This window comes from Podarcis liolepis (genome assembly GCF_965112155.1).
Source record: "Podarcis liolepis genome assembly, chromosome: 8".
NCBI classification, from domain to species: Eukaryota; Metazoa; Chordata; class Lepidosauria; order Squamata; family Lacertidae; genus Podarcis; species Podarcis liolepis.
Window position 1 is genome coordinate 1,364,684 of NC_139560.1, and position 12,110 is coordinate 1,376,793.

The 12,110-nt window shown below is 48.4% G+C and overlaps 1 protein-coding gene across 1 annotated transcript; it reads left to right on the forward strand.

The window, feature by feature from the left end:
* Positions 1-1,722: 1,722 nt before the first annotated feature.
* LOC310713203 (fucolectin-like) lies at positions 1,723-8,546 on the forward strand. The gene is made up of 4 exons (XM_083517081.1): positions 1,723-1,816; positions 4,054-4,142; positions 6,274-6,565; positions 8,345-8,546. Exons 2-4 carry the CDS (start codon positions 4,055-4,057, stop codon positions 8,499-8,501), a joined length of 537 nt encoding a protein of 178 aa, XP_083373207.1. The 5' UTR covers positions 1,723-1,816; position 4,054; the 3' UTR covers positions 8,502-8,546.
* Positions 8,547-12,110: the final 3,564 nt, after the last annotated feature.

Here is a 12,110-nt window from a genome sequence, read left to right on the forward strand (position 1 = left end):
ATTATTTACAACATTGGGCTCTCTGAAGAAGTGTCCAAATATTCTGTCTCTTTTATTTCGTGTAATAAAGATAGCTTTCTTCAGTTCCTGGTAAGTGCAACATCTTCATGGTTATCAGATGATGGGTAAACACTGTTACAGAATGTGCTGGTCAGCAATTGTACAGTTCAAAGTTGGAGTTAACTCTTGATTAGCAAAAGCAAGACTTGGTTGAATGCCAGGCCCAATGAGCAGAGAGGCAGCTCATTCCCATGAACATCAGTTGCAGAGACTGAAAGTCCCCCCCCCCAGCCGTAGAAGTCCCCTCCTCTCCAGGGCTTTCCCCAAGCAATGAGAGACTTCTCCTTTGTGAAGCCAACATCTCCTCTGCCCTTTTTATCCCTCTTCTAGTTCTGCTTGTCACAGCAGAAGTGTGATGGCCTGGGATTCGGATTCAGATGAACCCGAGGAATCCCAGCCTGCACAGGATTCCCTACCTCCAGAACCAGCTGAGCCAGGGCTGGGGCTTGAGCCTGAAGGGTCCTCACCTGTGCTCTGGCTCCTGAGGTGATGGAGGACCCATTGCCTGCAGGTGCTCCACTCTCAGCCCCGTCAGAGGAAGCTGAGGTTGCCTCTGGGTCCAGTAACCCTCCAGCCTCTCCTGAGCTGCAGAGGCTCAGGGCAGAGAGGCGGAGGGAACTAAATTCCCGCAGGAGGAGTGCTCGCCTCCAGGCCAGGAGGGGCGAGTCACCTGTGGACCGGGGCCACCCTATGCCTCGGGGCAGATAAAAGCCAGCCAGCCCCAGTCCCAAGTTGCAGGAGCAAAATTGTTGGTTGCCTGTTCCTGCCTGGACCCTGTCCTGCTTTCCTGCCTGAGCTCCTGACCCGCCCTGGCTCCCTGCTTGCAAGCCTGTTCCTGACTTCACCCAGCTCCCTGCCCTGCACCCAGCTTCTGCTACTATGGACTGCCTCCCCATTGCACCTTGACCAAGGACTGGACTTGGATCTCGCCTCTCGGGTAACCCATGGGACCAGCACAAGAAAAGGGGGAGACGCCCATGACTCTTCAGCAGCCTGACTCAACTCTGCCTCTTGGCCTGGTCTGAACTTCTCTCTGCCACAGACTCTTCCTGCTCACCAAACCCTGTTACCGCTTCAGCTTCCAACACCTCCTCTTCTCAGCCTTCTCCCTCTGACCACTCCTCATTGTCCCATCACCAGTCCCCTGGCTCTGAGCCTTCTTCCCCTGGCGGTTCTCCAGCTGGTTCCTTCCACCATTCCCGTGCATCCAACCAGTCCATGGCAAACACGTATTAATACTGGACACACATACAAATTCCAGCAAAAGATCTTGGTCCTCCCAAAGCTGTTGCTGAATACCCGCGAGGGCTGGACATGCGTGTGGACTCAGATGCACACCTTGTAGCAGTTGAGGGCATCAAGATAAACTTCTCACCTGCCCATAAATATGCAACTTCTTCCTTGCTCTTGGCTGTTGGCTATTGTGGATTAAGTAATACAACCCTTAACAAAATGTTATTTCCTCTTGGGAGAGAGTCAGCAACCGCATAAGCCCAGTTGGAAGAAGGATACAGAAACCTGATATTGATGGGCTCAATTCTGGTATCAACATCTCTCCGATTGGCTGGGTAATTCTGAGCCAGGCAGGAGCTGCCCCTTCAGAAGAGGATAAAACCAGGACTGCCAAGTAAAAGATCCAGAACTCAGGTGGAAGCAAGGAGATCTCTTAAGCCAGTTTGGGGGAAAGAACCTGTGGCTGCTGACCCACCAGGAAGGACAACAGAGACTTCTGCTGACCCCAAGAAAGAGAGCCAAAGTGAGTTGTGGGAACCCATTGGATGTGATGTCTGAAGTCCAGAGCTTGAATGGGCATATCTATACTGGATGTTCAATCTGGTTTGAAACCAATATAACTTTCAAGGCTTTGAGTCCAGAAAAAAGTATTTTTTGAAGGCAGGCTAGAAGTCTGTTAGGTATTTCTATTCCTCTGGAGAGGGACAGTTCTTATGGTGATTGAGCGAGCGGTTGCCGAACAACTCCAGGCACGCCTGGAAGAAGCGGACCATTTGGATCCCTTCCAGTCAGGATTCAGGCCTCATCACGGGACTGAAACTGCCTTGGTCGCACTGGTTGATGATCTCCAGCCAGCTAGGGACAAAGGTGAGAGCTGTTTCCTAGTTCTGCTGGATCTCTCAGCGGCGTTTGATACCATCGACCATAACATCCTTCTGGACCGTCTTGAGGGGCTGGGAGCTGGGGGCACTGTCATACAGTGGTTCCGCTCCTTCCTCCTGGGCCGTGTTCAGAAAGTGGTGGTGGGGGATGAGTGTTCAGACCCCTGGGCTCTCACTTGTGGGGTGCCTCAGGGTTCTGTCCTCTCCCCCATGCTTTTCAACATCTACATGCAGCCGCTGGGAGAGATCATCAGGAGGTTTGGGCTGGGTGTTCATCAGTATGCGGATGATACCCAGCTCTACCTCTCTTTCAAATCAGAACCAGTGAAGGCGGTGAAGGTCCTGTGTGAGTGCCTGGAGGCGGTTGGAGGATGGATGGCGGCTAACAGATTGAGGTTGAATCCTGACAAGACAGAAGTACTGTTTTTGGGGGACAGGAGGCGGGCAGGTGTGGGGACTCCCTGGTCCTGAATGGGGCAACTGTGCCCCTGAAGGACCAGGTGCGCAGCCTGGGAGTCATTTTGGACTCACAGCTGTCCATGGAGGCGCAGGTCAAATCTGTATCCAGGGCAGCTGTTTACCAGCTCCATCTGGTACGCAGACTGAGACCCTCCCTGCCTGCTGTCTGTCTCACCAGAGTGGTGCATGCTCTGGTTATCTCCCGCTTGGACTACTGCAATGCGCTCTGCATGGGGCTACCTTTGAAGATGACCCGGAAACTACAACTAATCCAGAATGCAGCAGCTAGACTGGTGACTGGGAGTGGCCGCCGAGACCATATAACACCGGTCTTGAAAGACCTACATTGGCTCCCAGTACGTTTCCGAGCACAATTCAAAGTGTTGGTGCTGACCTTTAAAGCCCTAAACGGCCTCGGTCCAGTATATCTGAAGGAGCGTCTCCACCCTCATCATTCTGCCTGGACACTGAGGTCCAGCTCCGAGGGCCTTCTGGCGGTTCCCTCACTGCGAGAGGCCAAGTTACAGGGAACTAGGCAGAGGGCCTTCTCGGTAGTGGCGCCCTCCCTGTGGAACGCCCTCCCACCAGATGTCAAAGAGAACAACAACTACCAGAGTTTTAGAAGACATCTGAAGGCAGCCCTATTTAGGCAAGCTTTTAATGTTTGATGTATTACAGTATTTTAATATTTTTTTGGAAGCCGCCCAGAGTGGCTGGGGAGGCCCAGCCAGATGGGCGGGGTATAAATAATAAATTATTATTATTATTATTATTATTATTATTAGAGTTAAGCAAGAAGGAACTAGAATAAAGCAATACTTCTTCTTTAGCAATCCCTCGTAGAGGATTAAGATTGTCTTCCATGAAAACATGGTCTTCACAGTGAGTCCGTAAGTGACTGTGGAGGCCAATTCTGGATCCATGTGTTCTTCCACAGTGGGGACACTGATCACAATGAGGGTTTGCCAAGCGTGCCTTCCTCTTAGCATGTTTCTCCCTTCCGTCCTGAGTTTGTGCTTCTTCAAAGTGTAGTGTAGACATGCCAGACTGTCCGCTGGCGATCCTAATTTACCTGCCTGCCTTGCCTTTAACCTTATTCCCTCTTAGGCCTCTTAGGGCTATCAGCTAACCTTCTTTCTTGGTCCAGCACCCTTGATCTGCCCCCTTAAACAGAGGATTTGTCTCCTTCATCCATGCTAGCAAGGAGGACTGACCACAAACACCACTTGCCTTAAAATGCTCCTGGCCATTTGAGGAAGGCTAGGAGTGCCTTTGATTCATCTGAAGGCCTCCTCTTAGAATTCCTAGCCAGCTCTCAGCCCACCTTCTTCCTGCTCCTCGTGCAAAAGGGAGGCAGAGACTTCAGCAATGGCTTCAGCAATGGCTCCTCCTCACGGCTGTCTCCATTCCCCGCTTGCAGGATGCTCATCACCTGGACTTTGCCCCTGGCCCTGGCGCTCCTGGCAGCATGTGGGGATGCCTGGAACTGCGTGTATGCATGGCAAAGTGGTAAGAGCTGCTAAGGGAGGGCTTACCTGTGGGTCAGACCCCAACCCAAGAGATACTTCTCTCCACCATCACCAAAGCATTCCTATTCCTCCCCAAACTGGTGACATCTCATCCAGTGGGGAAATCAAATTTATTCATGGAAAAGTTAACCAAAGGCTTACAGCTACAGGTAGGTAGCCATGTTGTTCTGACGCAGTCAAAATAAATTTAAAAATTGTCCAGTAGCACCTTAGGTAAAGGTAAAGGGACCCCTGACCATTAGGTCCAGTCGTGACCGACTCTGGGGCTGCGGTGCTCATCTCACTTTATTGGCCGAGGGAGCCGGCGTACAGCTTCCGGGTCATGTGGCCAGCATGACTAAGCCGCTTCTGGCGAACCAGAGCAGCGCACGGAAATGCTGTTTACCTTCCTGCTGGAGTGGTACCTATTTATCTACTTGCACTGGCGTGCTTTAGACCAGCTAAGTTTGTTCGTGGTATGAGCTTTCGTGTGCATGCACACTTCTTCAGATACACTGAAGCAGAAGTCACCAGACCCTTATATATAGTGAGAGGGTGGGGAGGGGTATCACTCAGAAGGGTGGTGGGAATGGGTGATTGCCTGATAGGTGTGGTAAACCTGCTGACGTCTTCTGTTTCAGTGTATCTGAAGAAGTTTGCATGCACACGAAAGCTCATACCAATAACAAACTTAGTTGGTCTCTAAGGTGCTGCTGGAAGGAATTTTTTTATTTTGTTTCGACAGAGGCTTACAGGGATTTCGTGCCGGGGAACTGGCAGGATGTTGCTGACCGTGAGCCAGGGGAAGAGGGACTGCTGCCTAACTCAGGAGAAGGGGAGGGGGTCAGTGATTTGGTAGGAACTGTTCCCACCAGGAGGCAAGAGTCAGAGGCAGTTGCTGTTGCTGCAATCGCTCCCTAAAGCGCGGACCTGGAAATACCCACTAAGATGCTCAACTGGCACGCCTAGGTCTCCAGAGCTGCAGCAGCAACCGTGTTCTCTTTGATAATAAAGAGTTAACCATCTGTCATGTGCATTCCTTTGGTTGGGAAGGGCCCCATCCAGCCGATTCCTCCCTTTATGTGTTCAGACTGAGGCTCTTCCATCCCCAGGCAGAGGGGAGGATGAAGCACTGTGGTGGCTGCTGTTTCCAAGAGACACCCTGATGGCGCTGTCTCCAGCTCTCAGAACCACCAACCCATTGCACAACTGGGCTCCCTCAAAAATGGGTCTGGGGAGAGGGAAGGCCATGACTATTGCCATCCTTTGACATCAATGCCAAGGTTGGAGAGGACCAGTCTCTAAGCATGTTCAGAGTGCTTTCATACTCAGTACCAAGATGGTCCTCGTAGGACTATATTCTACACTATCCTTCAAGACTGCTTGGGGAGGAGGAGGGGGAACTGGTGCACTTTTACATTTCCGATTTGCCCAATGCGACCTCTGTCTTGGTAGAGGTGAAATGAGGGTGAAGGTGCTGGGAGATACTCAAGGATGGCAGAAGATCAACACACTCTTGAAATCTCCAACAACACGTTCAGATGTAATTTTCATTGGGAGTCAATGAGCGCAACCTCTTTGTTGTCACTGCGATTTTGTCCTGCCCTTACACTGCAGAATGACAACCCCCGTTTTATCCTCACAAGAGCCCTGCGAGGTGTGTCAGGCTGCAGGAGAAAGGACCAAACTCGGCCTCTGGCTCTCAGCACCACCAGCTTCTTGCAGGACTGGGCTTCCCCCAAAATGCAGGGAGGTGGGAAGAGGGCAGGAACATTGGCCTCCTTTGATAGCCATTCCAAGGTTGCAGAAGGCCCGTCTCTGAGCTTGTTCAGCTTACTTTTCTACCAAGGTGGTTTAAAAGCCTTTAAACACAGCAGAGCCTCACCTCTTGCTTGGAGGGCCATGAAAAATCGAAATCTGGAAATGCAACTATTTTAATATCAGTGTGGCAATATTCCTCCCTCTTCTGTTGCAGCTTCTTTGAACACTGAAAGTGGGTCTCCTGAAGGGCTTTGCAAAGCTTCCCCCGGTCTCTGCTGCTCCCTGTTCTTGTCCAGAAAGGAGCTTCCATGGAGGCTGTATAACTCTCTAACCATTTATTCTCCCTCCATCTCCTTCCCATCATGCTCCAGCTCACAACTTGGCCAAAGGCCGCCCAGCCTTCCAGTCCTCCATCTACCGACATGAGATTTTTACAGGAGGAATCAAAGCCGTGGACGGGAATTGTAACGGGGCCTTCAGCTCGGGCTCCTGCACCCACACGCAGAAGGAAAGGGACCCCTGGTGGTACGTGGACCTGGGCGATGAGTATGCCATCTCAGCCGTGGTGGTGAGAAACCGCCAGGACTGCTGTGGCAACAGACTCCGGGGAGCTGAGATCCGTGTGGGCAACAATAATGCTCACCGTAGCAAGTCCAACGCCCTGTAAGTTCCATTTCCCACACCCTCAATCCCTGTAACAAATGTTAGGTTTCCGTTACGCCACTGTGCAGTGTTTGGAGTCACAAGACTCTGTTTACATTCCAGACTCTTGGAAGTCTCACGGGAGACGGATGTTGATGTTACTGGTTTCCTGTTTCTTTGTTTCAGTTGGTTCTCTGCCTTTCACAGAGAGCAGGTGCATATTCTTTTCTGTCCTGTGTAGTTAGAAATAAAATGTAGCGATGTAGCACATATTTCGACTCCTTCTGCTGTCCGGGTACTCTGCGGAATGGGGGGATGTGCCTGAAGCCTCATCAAAGGCTTAGTCGTTAATCACCGTCGGAGGAGATTCTGAAGACACAACTGGAGGGGTAGCTCGGTCGTACTGAGATTCCGACAACAAAGACACCCCAGAATACATCCAATATAATTTGATGGATGTCAGGAACTGGTGTCAGGAGTAGGTCAGCAATTTTGTAAAAAACCACCACGGTCATTGAAGTTAACACTCTCTCTCTCTCTCTCTCTCTCTCTCTCTCTCTCTCATATTTATTTGATTTTACAAATATAATTTTACAGCAAAATCATTTACAAATCCATATAAAGAGATTTATCTGAATCTCATGACATCCCCTGCCCCCTCCATGGGTCTAACGCCTACACTTGCAACTGCACATCAATCCATTATCCACATTTTGTGTCCATCTATTTATCCATAATCTTTGTTACCTTACAAGTAAGATTAAAATCCTGCTAATGTTCCCATTTGCTTACAATGCTCTCTTCAATAAATTATAAATTTTCCCCAATTTTTTAAAAAAAGTTCTTGTCCTCTTGGTTCCTGAGCGTTCCACTTTTATTCAAAGAACCAAGAAAGCGCAGGCCTGGTGATCTCAGGAACTCTGCCCAGTAGGTCTTGCCCTAAGGAGGCAATTGCGAGGACTGAAGGTCCCTGATTTCCCACAGTCCCCTCCACTCCAGGGTTTTCCCCAAGCAATCAGAGGCTGCGTCTGTGCACAACCAATCTCTCCTCTGCTCTTTTCATTTCTCTGTGTGTTCTGGGAGACCAAGGGGGTGGGGAGCTGGTTGCAGGAGGAGGGGGAGACACCTGGATTCTCCCACAGCCGGCTTCATCTCTGTCTCCTAGGCCCCTCCTCTCCTGCCTCTGAGTCTGGACTTCTCTCTGCCACAGCCTCTTCCTGCTCACAAAATCCTGTTGCCTCTTCAGTTTCCAGGACCTCCTCCTCCTGCTCCCAGTCTGCTCCCTCTTCTCTCTGTCCCCATGTATTATTGTCCCACCACCAGTCCCCTGACCCGGAGCCTTCTTCCCCTGGGGGTTCCCTTGGGTGTTCTCCAGCTGATATCTCCCACCACTTCTCTGCATCCAGCCAGTCCCTGGCAGATATGTGGACTGATGACGTCTTAAGAGTTCCAATTTGTAGTCAAAATTAGAGAGTAGGAGAAATCGAGGGTTCTGCCTCCTTTTTAAACCATGCTCTTCTGGGCAGAACAGTGACTCTGGTCCCCGTTTGGGGCTGGGAACAGAGACGGAACAAGCAGGTGGTAGTTATTTTGGAATATTTAGTCTAGACTACAATTACAGGTAGCAGCAACATTCGCGAATGATATGAGATCCACCCAGGAGGCCAGCGTTAGAGGGAGAGCGCATTGTTGTGGTATCATTAGAAACACTGTAAGTTTAGGAGTGCGTTTCTCCACAGCATAGGATGGAGATTCCACATGGATCCCACCCTACAGGTGACTTTCTTTCTCTCCCTGCAGCTGTGGGACCATCACAGACACCACTAGACCCATCAGTGTCTTCAACTGTGATTGGCTCAAGGGCCGCTACGTGAGTGTCCAGATCCCTGACCTTGAAGAGTACTTGACCTTGTGTGAGGTGGAGGTCTATGGCACCAAGGCAGAAGACCAGTGCTAGAGGTCCACACCTTTGAGGGGAGGGCAAAAGTAATGAAACTGATGTTGTCTCTCCAATAAATTTTCATTGAGTGGGCTTCCTTCGTCTCTTCAGTTGACTTATTGGGCCCTGAAAACCCAGAGAGTCTAGGATTTTGCCTGTGCCAGAGAGAGCGACTGCAGCATTAATCAGTTTCATTCATCCTTGTTCATTGTATGGCTCTTGATCATGATGGCGATGGGATCTCCAGACTCAGAAACAGTCTATCAGATTCTTTTTTTGTGTGAAATATTTTTATTGGTTTTTGCAAGAACAAATTTAAAATAATGAAGAGAAAAAACTTTTACCATATCCATATATGAGATTCTCTGAATCTCTCTGCTTCCCCCTATCCCCTGCATGGGTCCTTAAAATAATTTTTCTCAGACTACATATTGTGGGAATGTTCAGGGATGCGGGAGAGGACATATTGTTTGATTATAGCCTTTCCAACTTGTGTTAACAAGTTCACAATTTAGCAGAGTAACATTCCCCCTTTTAAACTTGCAGCAGATGCATTTGCTCAGGCTCGCTGAAGCCTCTATAATAACTGTTCTGGTATTTTCCCCTTATTCCCTCATAAAAGATAAGACACGACACAGTCTTCTATAAAAGTATAAAAAGAGTTTACTCACACATCATTCTGTTCACAATTGGATCCCAACAGGCAGACTTAGCTTAGAAAAGTAACATACACCTGGAAACTATCTCATAAGAAGACAGTCCCTTTGTCCTCTCTTGGCTGGAAGCATCTTTAGCTAAGCAGATGTTGCTTCTTCGATGCATGTAGTGAGAGAGAGAGAAAGAGAGAGAGAGAGAGAGAGAGAGATGGCTACCCTGCCCTGTGCTTTTGTCGTTACCTGCACAGGTGAGGCCACACCCACCTCTAGTCACATGCAGAGGAAGTCTGTCCCAACCCAGAAGGAAACAGGAAGTTTACCTGTTGGCTGGACAAACATTCTTCCCCATGTATAAACATGTTCACTCTAGGAATGTTGTACTTGGCTGCTCTTGTGTTTAACATCCCACACATATCATTACGTTCTCCACAGCTTTCATCTCTCTAAATTATCCATGTCTTTCGTTTCTCTACAAGTTATTTTTAAAGTCCAGCTAACGCTTTTATTTGTTTACAATGGTCTCCTCAGTAAGTTATGAATTTCCCCCATTCTTTTAAAAAGTCATTATCTTCTTGATTCCTGAGTCTCCCATTCGGTTTTGCCATTTCAGCATAGTCCAACAGTTGGGCTTGCCATTCTTCCTTGGTCGGTTCTGTTGGTTCTTTCCATCTTTGGGCTAGTAGCATCCTTGCAGCTGTTGCCGCATCCATAAACAGTGTTTTCTGGTCTTTTGGGATGTCGAAACCTGCAATTCCTAGTAGAAAAGCTTCTGTTTTTTTAACAAATGTTATTTTAAACATTTTTCCAATTCATTCCCAAAAAGACTTTGTTACCTTACATGACCACCACATATGATAAAAGATAGCCTCTTTTTCTTTACACTTCCAGCAAATATTGGAGCTTGTTCTATACATTTTGAATAGCTTAGTAGGAGTCAGATACCACCGGTACATCATTTTCATATAATTTTCTTTCAGTGCACAACATGCTGTGAATTTCAAATCTGTTCAGTCTATCAGATTCTTAAGGAAATTCCTTCCAGTAGCACCTTAAAGACCAACTAAGTTAGTTCTTGGTATGAGCTTTCATGTGCATGCACACTTCTTCAGATACACAATGCATGCACGCGAAAGCTCATACCAAGAACTAACTTAGTTGGTCTTTAAGGTGCTACTGGAAGGAATTTTTTTATTTTGACTATGGCAGACCAACACGGCTACCTATCTGTAACTAGATTCTTAAGGGTAGTTGCTGGGAGATTCCGTTGCCTTCAAGCCCCCCTGAGAGGCTTCCTGGAGGCCCCTGCCTGCCCATTACTGGAAGAGGGACACAGGGTGAGATACACCCTTTTGGCCAAGTCCAGCAACGCCCCTCACGCCTTCTCCTGGCTTACAAAGGACATAAAACAAAGGAGGCAGGCAGGCCAGTCTCCAGGACAGGCTGGTGTTGTCTACAAAAACCTGCCCCTTTTCCCCTTATGGGGTATCCAAGAGCCCATATAGAGCCCTTATGTAGGTTCCCTATTGGTAGGAGAAAAGAACAGAGGCCAACCAGAGAATATTGAGAAGCAAAGCAGCTAGTAAGCCTGATCTTTACTGATCTGTTGCAACAGGGTGCTGCCCTCACACGCAGGAAAGGAGGAGGACCCAGAACCAAGGTGTGCCTGCCCTTATATAGACATTTTAAATTTCCTGTCCTGGAGCTCCAGACTGCCCCTCCATACATCATGCATACATCACAGAAGGGGTGTAACTCAAGACCACCACCCCAGATACATCATACCTACATCACAGAAAAGGCGGTCTACGACAGAAATCTGAGTGTGTTGTTTATCTCCTATCTGGCAGGTTACCTGTTAATGCTCACTTGATTGGATTACCTGGGGAGCCTGGCCAGTCTTTTGTAATGATCAATACTTAGTTCCTGAGCCAGGTCACAGGCTCACCCTGTTCATACACAGACATACCCTTAAGGCAGGATTTGTGAAGGAAAAGACAATGGGGAGGCTTTTCCATTTTCCTTTGACCTCGCAGAGAAAACATTTGGTCCGTTTGGGAATCAAAAATGGTTTCAGGTCGGTCTTCCTGTGCTGATCTATGTACGTGCTTGGTTGGTACATTTATGAACATTTATTATTTATCTAAGACTTTAAAATTCTCATCACACTGGTCTGACCCTGGGGACATTGATTCCACTGCAAGACAAAGGCCTCACTTTTCCAGGGGTCATTAACTGCCACACTTCACGGCTCAAGGGAGTAGAAATTCACCTCCCAACACCCATTGCATGAAGCCAGGGCAACTCTTTCCCAGTGCCTGCATGTGGCATCATGAATGTGACACTCGGGTAAAACTGGTGTTATAAGAAAACTACTGCTCCTTTTCCCATATGGGGTATCTAAGAGCCCGTAAAGAGTCCTTAAGTGGGTTCCCTATCGGTTGGAGAAAATAACAGATGCCAACCAGAGAATATTGAGAAGCAAAGCAGCTAGTAAGCCTGATCTTTATTGATCTGTTGCAACAGGGTGCTCCCCTCACACTCAGAAGGAGGACCCAGAACAAAGGTGCACAAGCTCCTATATGGACTTTTGAAATTGCCCACCCTGTAGCCCAAGACCACCCACCAAAATCATCATACATACATCACAGAAGGAGGCGGTCTACAGCAGAAACCCTGTCTGCCAGGATACCTGACAATGGTCACTGATTGCTTTATCTGAGCAGCCTGGCCATTCTTTTGTGATAGCAAATACTTCAATTCCTGAAACCAGGTCACAGTCTCACCCTGTTCATACACAAAGATGCCCTTAAGACAGGGAAGCAGAAGACAATGGAGAGGCTTCCCCATTTCCTTCCTTCTTTGCAGAGAAATATTTGGGGTCAATTTAGGAGAGCCAATATGGCATTGGGATTGCTCTCCTGTACTATTTCGGACACGTGGTTTATATACTTACATATGTGTTTGCCTTGTA